This window comes from Mollisia scopiformis (assembly GCF_001500285.1).
Source record: "Mollisia scopiformis unplaced genomic scaffold LY89scaffold_21, whole genome shotgun sequence".
Classification (NCBI taxonomy): domain Eukaryota; kingdom Fungi; phylum Ascomycota; class Leotiomycetes; order Helotiales; family Mollisiaceae; genus Mollisia; species Mollisia scopiformis.
The window spans coordinates 443,860-463,380 of record NW_017263601.1 but is presented as its reverse complement, the minus strand read 5'-3'; the positions used below and the strand labels follow the sequence as shown (position 1 = coordinate 463,380).

The window sequence follows — 19,521 nt, the reverse complement described above, 5'->3', positions numbered from 1 at the left end:
TTAAAGGCTACTCCTGAAGAGGAGATACATTTTCCAAGAGCCCCGACGTACCACCAAGATGATCTACTCCCCTTATAATCTCAGACAACAAATTTTCCTACTATATCCATATCCGTCTTTGAGTTTGAGCAGAGCCCTAAGCCCTGATCACGCCAATGAGTTAGCTGGATTTTGCTCGGGGCCCTCTTTCGGTCCCCTACGACCCCTTGCGGATCAGCCCATGGTTTCTCATTTTTCCAATACACCTGTAATTGCAGTACTCTGAATAAGTGCTCGTCTCTAAAGCACACATACCTAAACGTTGTGAAACCCATCAGGGAGCTTTTCTCCCTCGAACCAAGCGCGAGCAGTCTGAGCGAACAACGGTGGATCTTGCCTGTTCCAAGGATGCCTCATAAGAGGATGAGTTACCGCGATAGTCTGTGTATTATTCTCTTTCCCGATCTCCATAAGTTTCCGCGCATCCTCTAGACGATCACTTGATGGGAGAATCCCACTCTTTCCAGCGGCAACAATAAGAGTTCGTGCTGGCCAAGGAGAGGGCCATGTTCCAACTAATGCTGGAGCAATTTGGCGGCACAATTGCATCGAACATGGAGGCGAATTGCCAAGATCAGTTCCGTCCATAAGCCATTTTACTATAGGGCGGGGAATAAGTTTTTGAAGTCGACCATCTGCCCAAAAACCGTATGGAAAGAACGGCGTAAATTTTGTCTGTGGGTATTTGGCAAACCCTGACACAAAAGCAGTGTTGACTACTTGAGGGTAGGTTGTTATAAGTTCGATCGCAACGTTCGCGCCAAGGCTGTGGCCGACAACATGCGCGCTTCCATTGTGGGCGTGCTTGCGGATCAATCTATAGGTCAAAGTCTCCGAGTCAGTATACCCGATGTGGTACGAGTTAGAAGCCGCAATGACGTCTCAGGAGTATTACTGAAAAGACATTTCTGAAGAGTAAAACTCGCCAGATATCTAAGCTAGGGAAATGTGCTCGGAGGAATTGACTCACCTCTCTAGCAGACGAGATGAATATTCCGCAGAAAATGGAGTCACGTTTTGTGATTGGCCATGGCCAGGAAGATCGGGAATGAGCAGGTGATATGTGTCCGCAAGGTGCGGCACAACAAGATCCCAATTCAGCCCTGAGGTGCAAGCACCATGGATCAGAAGCACGGTAGACTTTCCCGATGGGTTATACTCGTTATAGTTAAGTAACACCTCATCGAGTCCATCGTCTGGAGGCGGTATTTCTGGGGGAGCGGGTTTTAGTGGAGGGAACATGGTCCACAAAAGCCAGAGCACGAAAAAGGATAGACTTGACATGTGCAACTTCGACTTGAATTGGGTAAGGGTTGAGATACCCGTGAAGATATGGAGTGAGTGGATTGCCCGAGTTGTGATCGCGGTACGTGTATCGAACACGACCATAGAACATCAAAGGTACCTAGCGGTTGAGGGCGGTTGAAAGCAGCTGATAGGGGCTGATAGCGCTCGATTTCGATGTGTGCTTTGGATAGTTCCTACTATGGTGGTGGTGGTGGTGGTGTTGGTGGCTGCTCTGACGGTCGCTGCCGTTGATGAAGCAGAAGTGAGGTTGTGAAGACGGGTGGGACTACGTTGAGCTGGAACATGGGGTTTGCACAATCGCAAGGTTTTCACCGTTGCTGCCTATTTTTCCAATTTTCAACAGAACGTAAACGATTTGTGTGGGATTATTACCAAGATCGATTGTAATTAAATCATAAATGAACTATTACTAGTTACTGGAAGGGAGTGTAGCTAGCTGGGCAGCCATAAATTTCCTTGTCCCGTGACACAGTCCCGTGACTTTCACTCATTACAAAAGCAGCTGTCATTTGGGCACCTTCTTGATCCCTTAGTTGGTTCTTCAATACGACGCTATTAGACTTAAAGTCTGACTGTTCGGGACAGGGATAACAAGAATGTAAATAGGCAACTTGAGTAGAGAGTGAGGCGATGGTGAGGAGCGCCTGAGTAAAGCAGCGTGAAAGATCAAGCCATAGTACCATATACCACCACCTCCTCCGCCTCGAATGCAGCATCCTGCCTTTCTCTTAATACTTGCCAATCGCGAAGTATTGAAAAGCCTTTAGGAAAACGATTTATCTTGACAGTCAGTTGTGCCTCTGAGTTTGGTGTCTTAGATGTATACACCCAGACCTCGCTCCCAGGTTTCCCAATCCAACATCGTTGACCGTTCTGAAGTTCCCAGTGGTTGGTACCTAGGCCAAGAACGCCGACATCACCTGGAACCAATACTCTGCAGACTGCTGTTGAGAGCAATGCTCCTTTACCAGTCCATATTGGCGCCTGGTTCTTTTTGCAGCTATGGCCTGGAGCTTCGAGGCATGTACGAGTCAGAGCTGCGAAGGTTGCACATGAAGGAGAATCTTGGAGAACCCGAGCCCAGAGATTTGATTTGTCGCATTTCAGTGATATTGCATGTGACAGGCTGGATTTGTCAGGCCATAGCATTCGAAGTCGCTTGCCTTCACGGTCAACTCCTGTGTCCTTCAGAACTTCGAGAAAAATCGTGATAACTTGGACAAGGCACTCCCTTTTGCTTCCTTTCAGCCCCGTGGTCCAGCTTATGTACTCATCGATTGACCCGCCGAAAGCTGTCCGGATGTCCGATTTGATTTCATCCCAGCCCGGAAGAGCGAGTTTATCAATGTAGAGGAACATAGGTTCCTCAATAAGTTCTCTCAACGGCGCCCTCCTTGCGACACCAGTGCAGAGACTAACTTACAATCCCCATGGTTGAAGAAGTATTCGGAAATCATGCACCAAACTCCACATTTCCAATACCGTCGTCTTTAGTGGACCCCCTTTAACCTTACTATACACATTGCCAACCTGGAGGCCAACGTATTGACCAGCTTGAAGTATCATTTGCCGTTCTGTCAAGCTCCAATGATTATTGCAAGTACCAAGAGCGTCAAGGTATGGTTCTGAAGATTTTCGACACTTCGCAGGATCCAACGGGCATGCTTTTTGTACAGAGATAGCTCCAGTGGTTAGTCTGTCCCAAATATTGAAGGTTGGTATTGTATCTGCGAGATCGTAAGAGCGCCCGAAGTGATATAAGGGGTGGAAGACGTGGCTCGCTTCGTTTGTAACATGGGTGATCGCACCACTTCCTATCAATACGGACTTGATCTTGTCGCCATAAGGCACTCCTAGCTCAGGATCAGATATGAGTACTCCTGGGCCCCAAGAATCGATGATATCTTCGATAGAACCCACAAACAATGATCCAGTAGCTTCTGCGGGTCTCTCTTGCTCTCCTCTCGATTTGACTGCATCGGAGCCGCTGATGGTAGGAGGTTTTAAAGGTAACTCGTCGAGCATCCGGAAGACAATCACTTTACCCCCAACAAGATCGCTCATGCAAGCTAGTTGCTTATATGAGAGTTCAATGGTTTCTTTTTCATATGTCCAGCATCGATATCCAGCATATCCCTGTAATATGAGCGTCTCAATGGGTTCCTTGAGAAAATGTGGATGGAAATCGCTAGTATGAGCTTGTGCGTATGATACTATAGCCACCGCGAGGAATTGACATGCAAGTACACACTCATGTAGTTGCAAGGAGATATTGCAACTTAAATCGACTGGAAACTGGGGGGTTTCTGAAGACAATAACCCGCTCAGTGAAGCTCTTCCCTTGACCCAGCACATGGAGAGCTTGCGATGAAGCTCTGAGTTGACTGAAAGTACAATATCATCATGTGCTTGTCCCGTTTCAATTTTTGACGTGTATGCGTGTTGTCTGTAAAGTTCTAGTGCTGTGACATGAAACGCCGCAACATCTTCTAACGCAATAGGTATCATACTGACTACTGCTTGATCCAAAACAGCTCGGTCGACGAGAACTGTAAGTTTGTCACAGCAGAGTCTGCTTTCTTGAAGTAGTCGTAGCGCTCTACATAGCCTCTGAGTCGTGTGTGATAAGAATGTTGTTAAATTCCAAGGTAACCACATTCTTTCGCTTAAGTTGGAAAGAGGATGGGGCCTGGTGGGTAAAGAATCATATTCAATTCGAACGCAAGACTCCTCAAAAGCCGCACGATGATCTCCGGCATTATGGAAAGTGGGATACACTCCGGCGACTCCACAGAGCTCAGCAACTTTTGCTCGGATGCTTTCGATTTTTGTCGAAGCTCAAGGAAGGCTGATACTCGGGGCTCCGATGAGGACCATTAGGGATAGAAAAAGAGTCTCTACAATTAGGGCTTTTGTGAACGTAATTAGATTGATGAAAATTCGGAAGAACATGTTTTCGAAATCCGAATTATGCTCTTCAAACTTCCAGGATTCGTGAAAATTGGAGGTTGTCCACGGTCCAGACTCTGTACTCTCGAGTAGCGAATCTAAAATCGCATCATCGCTATACCCCGCTTCTCTCAAATCAAGAAGCCAGTCAAATTTCCCTTGCGCAACTTTTCGATAATGGTTTTTGATAATATACCTCACAGCCCGCAAATCCTGTTTAGAGAGCAGCTTCGAGAGAATTTCGGGACCGGGTAAGCCGTTCTCAAGCTGAGAGGCGATCAAGATTTCCAAGCAATTTGCCTCTTGAGAATCAAGTGTAGTAAGAAAAGGCGTGGCACTGGCTTTTTGGATATTATCAGACTGATGTGAAGTCATGGAATGCCTCGCCATACTGCCTGGTGCGGTCTCGCGCTTCTTTCTCTTTTTGGACTTACCAAAGCCCCTGGAAGACATATGTGTGGAAAGATTTATATGTGGTTGACTAGGCTTAGGAGACTCTATCAAAGGCAAGGTTGGCCACTTTTGGTTTGTTTCCGTTTGTGGAGATGTATCGAACATCTCTGACCGAAGTAATGACGAAAACGCCCGGTTTGCTTCCTCGGCTGCAACGATTGTTAGAGACCACTATAATGATGCAGTAATCTGCGAGACTAACTTTTTGTGAAATGAAGCTCTTGGGAAGTTCGTGCCTTTCTTTTTGTTGAAGTTGCTGGTATAGCTTCGTCGTGAAGTAAGCTGAAGCTGGCTTGCAAATCTTGACCGTCCCGGTTTGGGATAAATCTGAAATGCCGGTAATTAGTATACTGCTTTAGTATATATCAATTTCTCACTTTCAAACATGGGATCGGAGTTCTTTAGGAGCATTTCATCGACACAGTTCCACTACTGAGCAGCCAACTTGCCTGATGGATGGCTACTTTCTTCACCGAGCTGACCAGAGTTTTGGTCCCTTAAATATGAGAAATATTCATACCTGTCGCCACACACTCTTCGGCGTTTCTCGCCTGGGTCTTCATCCATTGACGTATCTGAGGACTCTCCGCGGCGTCTGACTTTGCGGAACCCTCTGTCCAGGGCCTTGCGCAGACTGTTACCATCGACGGGGTAGGTAGAAGTTGATCTTTGATCCTTATTCGAATCAGCCACGGCCGGATCGTCCAGCAGCGAACTGCTATGAGAAATTGCTATCTCTGACCCATCCTGCTCGTCCAGCCGCGCAGCCTCAGACCCACGGTGCTGGGGCTCAGATCCTACTCCGGGGGTATGTTGCCAAGCTTCTGTCATTCTCCTATATCTCACAATAATTGACGGCGAAAATATAAAGTCATGCAGAAGAGGAACAGTCGGGAAGCTTTAATTCGGAAACGCAGAGATTGAAATGGAAAGAAGAAGCTTGAGCCGTGGTCGAGGCCCATTACTGAAAACAGGGGCAGAGTGTTGTCGGTAGGGTTTCATTGGCTACGGACGCGCTCCGTGAAAGTCGCTTTTTCAATGGGCATTTCCGTTCGGGCGCTAAAACAGCATTTCAATGCATGCTCAGGTTGACTTTACCGCCGGCCACTCGCTGGAACATAACGCCTTCTACCTGTAACGGCTGGTCTTCGGGTCACGTGCACCGCCTAGGGGTGTACTGACCTTACCGCGCAGCTGCGTGAGGTTAGATCCTCTCCTTTAGCTCGCTTCTCTCTTCTTCTTCTTTATCTTCTTTGTTTCTTTCGTATTAGGCCTATGGACTCGGCCCTTTTAGCCTAGCTATGCACTCCCATATACCTCTCGCTAGCATGTTATCGCTCGTGCCGTTATATTAAGGAGTTAAGTTCGTCCCCCGAATATGTAATCGTATAAACCCAACGACTTTTATATAATACAACTAAATATTAAATAAATTATTTTACTTACTAGAAGCGAGAGTGGGAACATGATTAAATAACTTAAGTAGAGTATAAGGCGAGGGTGAATAGAGCTTGAGCAGAGCGGCGAAGTTGATTAACAGTATTAGAAGCGAAATAAAGAAATGTTGTTTGAAACTTCCCACAAAGTTTCCTGCCAAACTCAGACAAGAGGTCAGGAGATCCATGCACGATCTTTCAAAGCAAGCAATGACCATGTTGCCCTGCCTCAATCATCGTCAAAGAACGGGTGAAATATCACGGTGGTACGATTGCTCAGCCGAGCGATATCAGCCCACTTCAACAATCTATATCAACAACCTTTCGACCCATTCATTTCAAAAAAAATCCTCCCAAACTCCCTCATATAGAGACTTATTCAAACACAAGTCATCAAAATGGCACCCAGCTCCATCTCCATGCAAAACATCTCCCGCCAAGAACTCTATACCTCCCTCCCAGCACGAATCCAATACCTGCACGCCTTCCTTGATTTCTCATCCCGCGACATCGATGCCCTGATTTCTGGCTCAAAGTATATCAAACAACTCATCCCAGCAGTAGTGAACATAGTCTACAAAAAGTTGTTGCAATACGATATCACCGCACGTGCCTTCACCACTCGAAGCACGAGCTACGAAGGTCCCATCGACGAAGTGGTTGAAGAAGATAGTCCACAGATCAAGCATCGGAAGATGTTTTTGACAGCGTATCTCAATCGGATTTGTAGTGATCCGAGTAAGATGGAGTTTTGGGAGTTTTTGGACAAAGTCGGGTATGTTTTCCTCTCTTCTCCCGCCACAAACACAAATTAACTGACGAACAACAGAATGATGCACACAGGAATCGGTAGAGTGCACCCATTGCACATCGAGTACATCCACATCGGTGTCTGTCTCTCATTCATCCAGGACGTGTTCACGGAAGCTATTCTTTCGCATCCGAGGATTTCGTTGAGTAGGAAGATTTCGATTGTGAAAGCGCTCGGGAAGGTAATTTGGATTCAGAATGATTTGTTTGCTAAGTGGTATGTTAGGGATGGGGAGGAATTTCGGGATGAGAAGGAGGAGGTTGTTATTGAGAAGGAGGGGTATCTTCATGGGGTGAAGATTTTGGATGGTGATGTTGAAGAAATGGGTGGAGGTGAGAAAGGGGCGAGTGATTGTGAAAGTGGTGAGAAGAAGCCGGGAGTGTGCCCGTTTACGGGCGTTGCGAGTGATTTGGATGGTCTGAAGGTCAGTGAGAGTCCAGCTAACGTTGACCCTCCTGTTTCGAATGGCGCATAAAATGGCAGATGATTGATATCTCGATGTTTGGTAAGTGGAGAACAGGCTGGGTCGGGGGTTGGAAATCTCAATTGTATCATAAACTCTACTTTCTGAACGTTTTCAAGGCCTCTCCCATAGGCATCCCATCTCTCAGCGCTTTCATCGTTTTGTCGTCGATCTCTTTCCTCTCGCTACAGAGGGCGACAACTTGCTCAACGAGTGAAGGAGGGACAACAACAACGCCGTCATGATCGCCGACTAGAATGTCTCCAGGATGAATCCACAGGTCGCCCTTGAATTGAAGAGGAATGTTGATCTCCGACGCTCGCGTGAAGGTGTTAGACCCCAGAATCGAGATTCCTCGAGCGTACAGCTTCGAATTGTCAGTGAGGGTCGTGGATGTGGAGGAGAACTCACTGGAAGGCCTAGCTCCTGGATTTCTTGTACGTCCCGGAATCTTCCATCAACGACAACACCGGCAGCACCTAAGGTCTTCGATCGAAGTCCCATGAGTCCACCGAAACAGGCAGAATACATGTCTTTCGGCTGTTGAATATACATGATCTTTCCATTTTCATTGGCATCTGCGAAGTGGATTGGTGATTTTGGACTTGACTGGTCCTTCGCATCAACCATCTGCACGAAGTCAGAATGTGACCGGCATGAAGCAGTATGCGAGATACACACCTTTACAGTGACAGCTTCTCCGATTGTAGCAGCAGACACTTTGCCACTCAAATGTCCCTGTCTTTCGGGACTCCACATTGAAATTCCGTCAAGAAAGCCGCCAAATGGATATTTTAGTTTGACTAAAGCATCACCAATCTTACGCGATCAGCAAACATGAAGTAAATACCCTGCCGACAAGTGCTCACTTACATCGCATGACGCAAAAGGACGAAGCGATTTGATTGCAGCAGAAGCCATGTCGTGAAATGAGATGTAAAATTCAGAAGAATGGATTCAGTGAAGTTTCATTTCAGAGAGTTCGAATGATCTCAAAAGCTAGACTACTTGGTCTCGAGAACCACTGCTTTGACTACATTTGAGGTATTTGTAGGATGCTGCATCGGAGGCCTTCCGCTAGGCGGTTCCAAGTCCTGCTGATGTAATTCGTTCTAAGCTAGATACGGCCTAGTATGTATCTCCAATTTTATTGCCGCACGCCGATACCGTCCTTCACCTTGACAACTTCGAGATCTCTAACATTGAGAAGAAGTTGTTGCATAAGGTTGGCCATGGAAGCCATAGAGTCGCCTACTGGATCCTCTTCTCCAACGCCCATGTCCGCACCCATTAAGCGGAAGCATCGACCTGGCCTTCATCGGACACAAATTGCCTGCCAACGATGTCGGCTAAGGAAAAACAAGGTAAAAGCCATCTGCCCTTGGGATTAGGATTGCTGACAAGTGTCAGTGTGATGGAAAGATCCCGAGCTGCACCACTTGTGAGAAAGCAGGGACACCATGTACTGTGGTTGACCGTCTCACGTACCGACAATACCCGAGGGGACATGTTGAAGATCTCGAGGCGCAGATCGTTTCTCTCAAAGAGGAAAATGACCAGCTTAGAGCCGAGCTTCAAATGTTCAGGCAAAGTGGAATATCAACTCCGTTGTCCCAAGAGGCTTCTGTTCAGGCTGTCCCAGCTGTCTCAGAGCATGATCTCGCCTCAAATATTGCTAGACTATCTCTCGAAGGATCCTCCGAGAAGAAGTATGTGGGAGAGTCAAGTGGAGTTCACTTTGGAAATATTGTGCAAGCACTTGTACCTCTCACAGACTACAAGAGAGCACCATCTTCGGGAAGGTTCCCACTTCGTGTCGAAAGGCCATCATCTGGGAGTTCACCAGCAATGAGTGATGGTGGATTTCATCCAAAGCCGGTCCCATCGCTGGAAATAGCCAATATGCTTCAAGTAGCATATTTTGAGACTAGATGGGCAAGCTTTCCATTGCTTCATAGGCCGACATTTATGGAGAAGCATTTCTCTCACGTGATGCAGCATGGAATGGCAGCCAATCATGCTTCACTATTCTTGGTCTACATGGTGTTTGCGATAGCGTCGATTGATCTGCAGCGTCAGAAGAAGGAGCTTGTTGGTGTGCATCTGGAATTCTTCAACACTGCAACTTCCATGTTCCTTGGAGGCCTGATGGCAGCAGATAATCTCGAGACGATCCAAGGGCTTTTGCTGATGACTATCTTTGCTATAAATGAGCCTCAAAGTATCAATGCTGTAAGAAAATCTACTCTCCTACTAGGCAGCGCTAAGAGTTTGTAGTGGATGGTCAATGGTCTAGCTATCCGTTTTGCCATCGATCTTGGTTTGCATAGAAAATCCTATTGTCCGACGAGAAGTCTTCTGCGGTCAGAGATGAAGAAAAGAATTTTTTGGTCAGCATACGCTTTGGACCGGAATATCTCGGTAGCCCTAGGCCGTCCATTCTGCATACAGGATCGGGAAATTAATGTGGATCTACCGCTTCAATTGACTGATCAACAGATTCTTGAGGAGTCTGCGCCAGAGGAAGCTTTCGCCCCAAGTATCTACGATATGTCTACCTTCAGACATATCGTCAGATTGAGGCAGATTCATTCTAAGATTCTTCGAAAATTCTACCCAGTCAATGCTTCCGAGCAGGATGGGACGCAATTTCAGGAGAGCAGGGACCAGATTCGTGCCGAACTGGAGCAATGGATGGTCTCCACTCCTCGGTATATATCACCAACAACAGCGACGTTTCAATCATTTGAGTGGTTTCAGATTGCATATAATCATGCTTTGATTTTACTTTATCGTCCTTCACCTGTGTGTCCTCAAGCCAATCTACAAGTTTTGCAGATTTGCGCAGACTCTTCTATAAATATGATTACTGGTTATCTCGCGCTTTACAGCAAGAATAAAATTACATATACGTGGATTGCTCTACATTCTGTCTTCATGGCGAGTGTTACGATGCTGTATACTCTGGTGGCGCCAGAGATTCGAAGAAGTACGACCCGAGCTGTTGTGAAATCCAACATAAACTCTTGCTTAAGTCTGTTCGAAGATATGGTGAGTGGGTTCTTGATCTGCGCGACTTGGCTGACAGGCATTCTAGGGCAAATTGTGGCCGGCGGCAGCGAGTCGCTCATACACCGTGATCGAAAGACTAGGCAGGACAACACTGAACCTTTTCGAAGATAGCACTATCTTGAACGATGGAAGAACGCAAGGCGCAGCGGGCAACAGATTTGGGGAGATCGATCAAGAATATATGGAATGGTTCGGGATGAAAGATCATATCGGGCCATTTTCGGACGAATTTTCGGACACCGCTCCGAGAATTAACGTTGAAGCGGATCCAGTAACTTCGCAGTCACTTCTGCAGGACCAAGCTTTCAACGGGATAATGGATATGGAGGGATTGTTTGACCTTGGCTTTGATATGTCACTGCCTTTGATGACGGATGTATGCGGCATGGGAGATGGCTTTGCTCAAGGGGACTATTCCGTTTAATTTCGACGCGGACATCAGTCAGAGGAAGGGTTCCGGCTCTCCGCGGTAGTTTTCGATGCAAGTGCCAACCAGTATCACAACACTGGGGATCCATATGTAAGGCGACGCAATTGCAGAAGTCTCTGTCGCGGCACTCCGAAAGAAAACAACGAAGACTTCCAGGACTTAAGTTGAGTTACTGGAATCAAGTTTTGAGGAGGGATGTTCTTGAGCATGAGAAATTTCAAGCTGATAGAAAGTCATTCACGTTGAAGTGTCGGGGAGACCAAGATGGCTCAGCGTTCTGAAGCATGATGCGTTTTCTGCCTTCAGATTATCTGACAGGAAAATGGCCTTAAGGGGTTTGCTCAGCACGTCATACCTGAGTTCGGCGTTGCTCGTGGCTACTGTAGCGATGGATGGGATATGATGTGGCAAAGAAAAAACTTACTCTCGGATTCGCTTGAGATAACAAGTACTTCCCAACATAACTGTTAATGTTTCTCGCATGAATTCTATCACTGTCTTCTGTCTGCCGGTCCACGTTTGCCTTCAGCAGCGTTTACGTGAGTCGCTCAGCCAATCCTTTTCGATCCAGTCACGTGTTATCGGATGCATCCGTCGAGAGGAGGATCGCCGTCAAGTCTGCTGTAGGCGAACTCTGAGACCGGAAGAAGGTCGTGGAGTCTGTTCGAGTCAATTGCAAATGTACTATTGATAATTTTATGCAGCTAGAAAGTGGTCCTGGCCAGGACCAGATAGAAGCGTTAGCACCTGTGTTCAACCTGGAACTTGTAAACGACAGACTCGTCAGAGTATATATACATAAGTTCTCTTGACCTCGTCGATACGATTCATATGATGTGTAGAACAGGTTCCTCGGGTTTGGGCAATGTTTGCTTTCTTGTCAGACGTACCCATCGAGAACTCAAATGTCCTGGAGCTTTCCGGTCATTGGCCACAGTCTCATCGAGGACCCCAGCTTCAAAGATCCCACTGAGTCGATATGACCCAGACTCATTCATAGACTACCAATCACTGGACACGAATATTAATGCTATTCGTGACAGGTAAGTATACTCCTAGAGCACGAACCTTAGGCTAACAATCACAGCCTACGACGTCCCTTGACATACGCCGAAAAGGTTCTTTACTCGCATATCGACAATGCAGATGAAGCAGACATTCGACGCGGAAATTCATACGTGAAACTTCGACCTACGAGAGTAGCTTTGCAGGATGCCACAGGCTCAATGGCTCTCATTCAATTCATGTCAGCGAGTATCGACACTGTCGCTGTTCCCACAAGCGTGCATTGTGACCATCAAGTTGTGGCAAAAGAAGGCCGCGATACGGATGTTGCTACTTCTAATCAGGTTAACGGAGAAGTGTATGACTTTCTGAAAAGTGTTTGTGCGAAATATAGTGCTGGGTTTTGGAAACCTGGAGCGGTTAGTCAATCTTTCTAAGTAGAGACCATGATATTGACGGATTGTAGGGCATCATTCATCAGACTGTTCTTGAGAATTATGCTTACCCTGGTGGCTTGATGATTGGGACCGACTCTCATACCCCTAATGCTGGCGGTCTTGCGATGGCTGCCATTGGTGTGGGAGGAGCAGATGCTGTTGATGTTATGGCGGGGCTCGCTTGGGAGATCAGTAAGCTCATCTTCAGTGAACCTTGACCTGCGTCTGATTCTTGATAGAAGCACCAAAGGTCATTGGCGTCCACCTCACTGGCTCGCTATCTAGATGGGCTTCTCCGAAGGGTATAAAATCCATCTGACTCTTCTGGCAGTGCTGACGAGAACAGATGTGATCTTGAAGCTAGCAGGTGAATTGACAGTCAGGGGTGGGACTGGCTCCATTATTGAGTATTTTGGTCCTGGAATAAACAGTCTCAGTTGTACAGGTATGGCCACAATATGCAATATGGGAGCAGAGACAGGCGCAACCACCTCAATCTTTCCCTACACAAACCAGATGGGACGCTATCTTGATGCCACCGGTCGGTCACACATTCGACGAGCTTCAGAAAGTAGAGCAAATAGACTTGCGGCCGATCCTGGAGCTGAGTACGATCGAGTCATCAGTATCGATCTGTCTTCACTAGAGCCACACATCAATGGCCCATTGACACCTGATCTAGCTACACCGAACTCTAAATTCAAAGAACTGGTTGGAAAGAATGATTGGCCCCGCAAGCTTAGTGCAGCTCTAATCGGATCCTGCACGAACTCATCCTTTCAAGACATGAGTAGGGCCGCTGACTTGACAAGGCAAGCACTCGATGCTGGGCTTAAACCTGCAGTGCCACTGCTCCTGTCACCTGGCAGTGAGCAGACTCGTCTGACTCTTGACCAAGCTGGAGTTCTTGAGACTTTCGATCAAGCAGGTGCAACGGTTCTTGCAAATGCTTGTGGGCCATGTTGTGGATCCTGGGAGCGAACAGATGTGAAGAAAGGAACTCCAAATTCTGTTGTCTCGTCGTACAATAGGAACTTCACAGGCCGACTAGATGCAAATCCTGCGACTTCGATTTTCCTCACGTCCCCAGAAATGGTTTTGGTTAAAGCATTTGGAGGGCGTATCGACTTCGATCCGGTCACTGACTCGATCACGGCTCCAGATGGAAAGGATTTCAAGTTCCAGCCACCAATCTCTGACATTCTTCCAGAAAATGGTTTCCAGAATGCTGATTATGTGTATACACCACCACCGTCTGAAAGGTCGGATCTCACAGTGGACATTGACCCCGCTTCGACTCGCTTGCAGCGACTCTCGCCATTTCCAGCTTGGAACAATGAAGATTTTGTGGATATGCCAATATTGATCAAAGTGGTGGGAAAGTGTACTACAGATCACATCACACCTTCGGGGAAATGGTTTGCATGGCGTAAGTTTAATGTTACACTCTAGAATTCTATACTGACGATACAGGTGGGCACCTCGAGAACATATCAAACAACACACTCATTGGTGCAACAAACGCAGCAAACAAGTCCATCAACAGTGTTAAAAATGTCTTCACTGGCACCTATAACACAGTCCCAGAAACGGCACGACATTACAAAGCCAGGAACCAAGATTGGGTCATTGTCGGAGACTCGAATTACGGCGAAGGCTCATCTAGAGAGCATGCCGCTCTTCAGCCTCGATATTTGAATGGTAAAGCAGTCGTCGCAAAATCATTTGCTAGGATTCACGAATCGAATCTCAAGAAACAGGGCATGTTGCCTCTCACATTCTCTTCCGAGGCAGATTACGATAGGATCGAGGAAGATGATCGGATTAGCCTTGTTGATTTGAAGAACCTTTCTTCGGGTCGCCAGGTCGACATGGTTGTGAAAAAGGAGAGTGGAGAGAAGTGGAGGACGAAGTTGCATCACACTTTCAATAAGGAACAGATTGAGTATTTCAAGGCCGGGAGTGCACTCAATTTGATGGGCAAGATGAAGAGAGGGGAGTTTGCTACAACGTAGCCTACACCATAGTTCGCGGTGTTTTATGAAGCTTTGGAGTTTGGTTACTTGCAATATTTTATCGGAAAGCATATTTCCTTCAATCATGGTCTCCTACTGCTCATCCGCATGAAAGCAAGAGGGTGGAAGAACACAGCAACTTGGACAATCCCTCCATGGTATCTGAAGAAGGGAAGGATATGACCGGGACACACAATTCCAATCTGGTAGTAACAATTAACTCTTTAGCAGTGTATATTGTGCATCGGATGGACATCGACGGTCAGAATACTAAGCTCCTGGAAAGTGGATATCGCGAGGCCCGGCTAGCGGATGCAACCGACGAGGCGACATAAATTTTGTCATCGTGACTCTACCCAACATACATGATTCAAAGATGTTGGCCAACACTATATATACTAGAATGGTGTTCTCAAGATCTGCTATTTTCAACTGCGCAACCAAACACCATCTTTTAAAATTACATGCAGAGAGAATTTCTTGTTTTGGCTTGACTTCAGCAAAATTCTTTCATCAAACGATGTCGTAAGTCGCTCTTTCAAATATCTGATATCTCTACCTGATGTACAACACAGTCAAAATGCAGAGTCCAGCACTTCCACCGAAGATTGGCGACTCCCACGAGGATCATGGGATACTCACGTGCACGTCTTTGACCCGAAATCTTATCCCTATTCGCCCAAGAGAGCTTACTCTCCTCGTGAAGCATCTTTCCAACAACTAACCAGCTTCGGAGAGTCGCTCACAACGGATAATTCTGTTCCAAACATGGTTCTCGTTCTACCAAGTCCGTATGGTAACTTGAACGAAAGTATTCTTGATCTACTTCGGAAGGGCGAGAGTGGCGGGAGGCTCAGGGGTATTGTTGTGTTGGAAAAAGAGCAGATGGTGAAGGAAAGTTTACTCGAGATGGATAAATTGGGAGTAAGAGGAGTGCGACTGAATATGGTTTCTTCTGGTGGATCTGTTACCGGCGAGGCTTTGAGAAAGGCTATGACTGAGACTGCATCTTTGATCAAGGATGCGGGGTTAGGTAGCAAGTGGTGGGTTCAGTTATTCATTCCGGGACACTTTTGGGATGGTATGTCAGTCCATCATGACGAGAATGGTCACTAACTTGAAGTAGAATTGGCTGATACCGTCAAGATCCTAGGGGTTAGAATCATCGCAGATCATCTTGGTGGGATGAAAGGGTCGTCAATGCTTCTAGAAGGAACTCCTGTGACATCCCAGCCCGGATTCAATGCGCTGATTGGTCTTGCATCAGCAAAACATTTGGTGGTCAAGATTTCTGGTTTTCCTCGAGCTTCTGAAAAAGAAGAGCAGGCGTATCCAGATCTTGAGAAAGTTGTGAGGAGATTTGCCGCTGAAGTTCCTGATCAATTGATCTGGGCTAGTGATTGGCCTCACACTGGTGAAGCGAAGGACAGGAAAGGACGAAGCTTAGATATTCCTGAGCCTTTTAGAGATATTGATGATACTGCGATCTTGAGAAGGATAAGAAGCTGGGTGAGCGATGGTGTATGGGAGAAGATGATGGTTAACACACCAGAAAAGATGTATATTTGAAAGATTTAGGATTTGCCGTTGTTTTTGGTAGACTTTGCATATAAGGTAGAATTATTGCATCACAAACGTATTCTTACGCTTAAGTGCAAGAAACTTTTGAATCCTAGTCCTGTCGAAAAGTTCAATAAATTGTGTTTGATCCGCCAGGGATATGAGAAGATGGGAAGTCTTTCAGTTCCTTGAAAGTTTGATTTGCTATTTTTGCCTATTTCACGTTCTTTCATCGTCCGTAGCAAAGCTCGAATGCCCCTTGCGCAGATACTAATTATCTCACACATCTTCCGAGTCTGTGTTATCTAGGTTGTTATCGCCCTCCACGTTTGCCACAGCGCCATAACGAAGAAGCAATTCACGAATCTCAGACCAATCTTCATGGCTTGAGAGTTCAAGCGGGCTCAGCCCACCGATATCATTGTACTGGGCTAAGACTGTTCCTTCTTCCCATTTTGAACCTCCATTAGTTGCCAGCCCATTTGGGTCTGCACCTGCTTCGAGTAAAGCTTGCACCCCGCGTCGATTACACTGTTTGGTCGCAACCTGAAGTAGTGTATGCGTGTTTCGAAGAGTTGACATTGAGCGTTAGTTTTATGATCTGTGACAAAGGACAGTCATTGTCGCAGCGTGGAGCCCAACAGTAGCTGTGGACACAAATTAACGAATAGAGAACAGGCCAAGGATCCAAAAACCGCACTCCGACGTCTATCAACCACCGAAACTGAGGCGTATGTGCATTCTCAAGTTGCGCAAATAGTTCAAAGATTGATCCTTGGAACATGTAGATTCTTTGATCACTTTCATCGTTGGAGGTTGAAACGATTATTTCGTCGATACTCAACTCTGCTTGCAGAATTTCTGGCATACTGAATTGTTCAATCAATCTTCTAGCCAATTGGCAAGATTGGTCTACAAGTAGCAAATTTGTGAGTATAGCAGCTTCTTTGGGTTTTGGAATAATTCGCCATTTAGATGTCCCAAAGTGGTCTATAATTACCGCTCCATTGTTAAGGAATGGATATAACCATATCCTCGCCACTCTCTTGAAGGACGAGACATAGGTTTTTGATTCATCCAGAAGGTCGAAACTCAAAGATACCAAATGGTCTTGCTTAGCCAAGTCGTCGCCTAGTGTCCACAAACAGAGGACCGACATCGCGATGCAATAAGTGTCTAAATGTTCGTCTCCTGCGATGAACACGTCGAAATCTTCACGGTCAGTGTGATCATGAGGACTTTTCCACAGATCAGTTGCATCAGCGTTCAGTACCCCATGCAATACAGTTCCAGTCAGTTGCATCTTCGTTTCATATTCTCTGAGAGCAAAAAAGGCAGCAGAGCTCTCCACTATCCTGCTGGAATTCAAAAATTCCCATATAGTGTAATGTGCAAAAGATACAGAGTTGATCGTGAAGTGCTTATTATTAATGTCCTCATAATCTTCCCTGAAGATTCTCTCCGCAGGTTCAACTATGATCAGGCACCCACATAGTTCTCGAAGGAGTGTTTCATCTAAGAAGTAGTCGTGTCCGGCTTGGCTCAAATAACATAAACTCCGTTCGACAGCCTGGAGCAGGATTGGAAGTGAGATGCTCTCGTTGCGTACCTCTTGATGATAATATATCCACTTCAATGTATACAGGACAACCATGCGATGTTCATCTGGGACCGATAAGAAGATGATTCGTTCATAAGTCTCGTCCAATGTCTTCGGGAGGTTCCCTAACGCCTTCTTGACAATATTGTTCTCTGGCCTCAGACGCTCGAGCACGTGTATCTGGCAAACTGCCCGACGAAACCTGTTCCATCAGCGCAGGCTCATTCTGTCTATAGCGTTGGGAAATAAACTCACATTCCCTTAGCTTTAGTTGAAACAACCTCCAGGACGTCATCAAGCAGGCTCCTTGGCCAATGCCTAAATCTCGAATTTGCATCCAGTCTAGCTTGGACGTATAGCTTGATGTCGGCATCAAGTAGAGGATTTGTCATAGACACCGGAGCGGAGATTGTTTCCATCACTTGTTCGATGTCAATGTATTGCCTACTGGTGGCCAGTAACTGAATTTTTCGAAACCTCGAATCCGTGGTTAAGTCCCGAAGAACCGCCAGCAAATCATCTCTTGGCATGCTCTCGTCAATGGCATCAATGACGAGATAGACACTGTCAAAAGCTTCAAGAACTCCTTCAAGGACGCGCAACAGATCTACCAGGCTTGGTTCTCGGCCTTGGTCGTATAGCTTGGTGAGGCAGGTCGGCACTGGCTTTGCTTGGCGACATAGTTGGCTTATTGTCCATCGAAGAAAAGGTCTTGCTTCTTCTTGATTGTGCCCGAAATAACAATAATAGTAAATCGAAGCACATTTCTTTGATGTGAATGTGCCACAGCGTTCCGTGATATTTTCGATCAAGTGACTCGCAAGTACTGTTTTCCCAGCTGCCGGAATCCCAGAGATCCAGACGCAGCGGGTCTTTCCTTCAAGCCAATTCTTCCACTCTGCGGAGCGCAGCATCCAATTTCCTGTACCAACCTCATACTGTTTACAGGCTCGGTAATGTAAGGAGGTTGGATCAGTGGATTGAAGCCATTGATAGATCTGATGACGTTGGCTATCTGTCATTTGAGTTCAGTGGGTCAGTTGCAGCAGTATCGGGGAACAATTTGTCTCACCTGAGAGAATAGCTTGAATGTTTGTTGTCTGATTCTTGATGTGTTTGATGTCGTGACTAAATTATATGTTAGAATCTCCAGATTTATACTGAGCTTTTCGGTTCGCATATCCGTCGGGCGAGCTGGCAATGTAGCTTGGTTACTCACGTAGATTCTGCCGTAAGAGCCAAACTGATAGTCATCTTAAGCCTGCCCAAGTCCTCCACCAGTTTCTTTGCCTTCTCTGCCTTCATGGGCCACATGAGATAAGCCAAAGAAGCCTTGACTTTCTGTCTTCTTCTTTTCCCTTTGCCTGGTGCTTGAGCATACATAGATGGGAAAAGTTCTTCAAGCTTAGTGATTGCATCCTGGCATCCTTGAATGGGACCACCCGTGCCCGATAAATTATCGAGCATTGTCGATTGCTTGTTATTGCATGAGACCAGAAACCCCACATTTTCCAAGACAGCCTTCATCATCGAAGTCTCGATCAAAATTGCTCGAATATCCGCGGGGCAATCGTGTACAGTCTCGACGTAGAACTTGCAGAGCCCGAAGACTCTGTCAGCAATCTGAACGATCGCGATAATGCTAGCGCCAAGCGCGATGGCTTCTGCCATTGTGGCTAGAATCTGTATTTGTCGGGTGTCTTGATACACTTGCGATGAGGTCGAAGGATGGGAACAATGTGAGGATATGAAAGTTGGTCTGAGAGGGTGTGACAATTCTTCTGGGGCTGTGTAAGGCTCTCGGGCATAGCCACATTGCCATACAACCCCGGCAAATGCATTGGCCTGACGCTGTGAAAAAGTTCCAAGGCTACAGTACATATGCAACGACGCTTCGTGGGGAGCCTCACTTTATCTTCCAGTGATGATTCAATTGACCAGGG

At 46.5% G+C, this 19,521-nt stretch overlaps 8 protein-coding genes across 8 annotated transcripts; 4 read left to right on the top strand and 4 right to left on the bottom strand.

The window, feature by feature from the left end:
• Nucleotides 1-294: 294 nt before the first annotated feature.
• On the bottom strand, nt 295-1,281 carry LY89DRAFT_673388 (alpha/beta-hydrolase; the record flags this gene model as incomplete). Its single annotated transcript, XM_018213358.1, has 2 exons — nt 295-856; nt 1,010-1,281. 2 exons carry the CDS (start codon nt 1,279-1,281, stop codon nt 295-297), a joined length of 834 nt encoding a protein of 277 aa, XP_018066762.1.
• A 732-nt stretch (nt 1,282-2,013) lies between these two features.
• On the bottom strand, nt 2,014-5,580 carry LY89DRAFT_673387 (uncharacterized protein; the record flags this gene model as incomplete). The annotated part of the gene is made up of 5 exons (XM_018213357.1): nt 2,014-2,740; nt 2,771-3,896; nt 4,203-4,920; nt 4,952-5,099; nt 5,270-5,580. 5 exons carry the CDS (start codon nt 5,578-5,580, stop codon nt 2,014-2,016), a joined length of 3,030 nt encoding a protein of 1,009 aa, XP_018066761.1.
• Nucleotides 5,581-6,583: 1,003 nt separating this feature from the next.
• On the top strand, nt 6,584-7,471 carry LY89DRAFT_673386 (uncharacterized protein; the record flags this gene model as incomplete). The annotated part of the gene is made up of 2 exons (XM_018213356.1): nt 6,584-6,960; nt 7,015-7,471. The coding sequence occupies 2 exons, from the start codon at nt 6,584-6,586 to the stop codon at nt 7,469-7,471; spliced, it is 834 nt and encodes a 277-aa protein (XP_018066760.1).
• LY89DRAFT_207028 (RraA-like protein) lies at nt 7,443-8,548 on the bottom strand. The gene is made up of 4 exons (XM_018205828.1): nt 8,333-8,548; nt 8,141-8,278; nt 7,871-8,017; nt 7,443-7,826 (listed from the first exon to the last, which is right to left on the bottom strand). Exons 1-4 carry the CDS (start codon nt 8,378-8,380, stop codon nt 7,557-7,559), a joined length of 603 nt encoding a protein of 200 aa, XP_018066759.1. The 5' UTR covers nt 8,381-8,548; the 3' UTR covers nt 7,443-7,556.
• Nucleotides 8,549-8,691: 143 nt separating this feature from the next.
• Nucleotides 8,692-10,955, top strand: LY89DRAFT_785771 (uncharacterized protein; the record flags this gene model as incomplete). The annotated part of the gene is made up of 4 exons (XM_018222921.1): nt 8,692-8,823; nt 8,870-9,691; nt 9,737-10,510; nt 10,557-10,955. The coding sequence occupies 4 exons, from the start codon at nt 8,692-8,694 to the stop codon at nt 10,953-10,955; spliced, it is 2,127 nt and encodes a 708-aa protein (XP_018066758.1).
• Nucleotides 10,956-11,778: 823 nt separating this feature from the next.
• On the top strand, nt 11,779-14,606 carry LY89DRAFT_206709 (aconitase). Its single transcript, XM_018205827.1, has 6 exons — nt 11,779-12,004; nt 12,049-12,385; nt 12,433-12,595; nt 12,643-12,705; nt 12,750-13,832; nt 13,877-14,606. The coding sequence occupies exons 1-6, from the start codon at nt 11,793-11,795 to the stop codon at nt 14,416-14,418; spliced, it is 2,400 nt and encodes a 799-aa protein (XP_018066757.1). The 5' UTR covers nt 11,779-11,792; the 3' UTR covers nt 14,419-14,606.
• A 332-nt stretch (nt 14,607-14,938) lies between these two features.
• LY89DRAFT_738191 (uncharacterized protein) lies at nt 14,939-15,987 on the top strand (the record flags this gene model as incomplete). Its single annotated transcript, XM_018220345.1, has 3 exons — nt 14,939-14,943; nt 14,994-15,499; nt 15,545-15,987. 3 exons carry the CDS (start codon nt 14,939-14,941, stop codon nt 15,985-15,987), a joined length of 954 nt encoding a protein of 317 aa, XP_018066756.1.
• Nucleotides 15,988-16,182: 195 nt separating this feature from the next.
• Nucleotides 16,183-19,282, bottom strand: LY89DRAFT_785768 (uncharacterized protein). Its single transcript, XM_018222920.1, has 5 exons — nt 18,798-19,282; nt 18,651-18,706; nt 17,834-18,593; nt 16,525-17,780; nt 16,183-16,472 (listed from the first exon to the last, which is right to left on the bottom strand). The coding sequence occupies exons 1-5, from the start codon at nt 19,247-19,249 to the stop codon at nt 16,258-16,260; spliced, it is 2,739 nt and encodes a 912-aa protein (XP_018066755.1). The 5' UTR covers nt 19,250-19,282; the 3' UTR covers nt 16,183-16,257.
• Nucleotides 19,283-19,521: the final 239 nt, after the last annotated feature.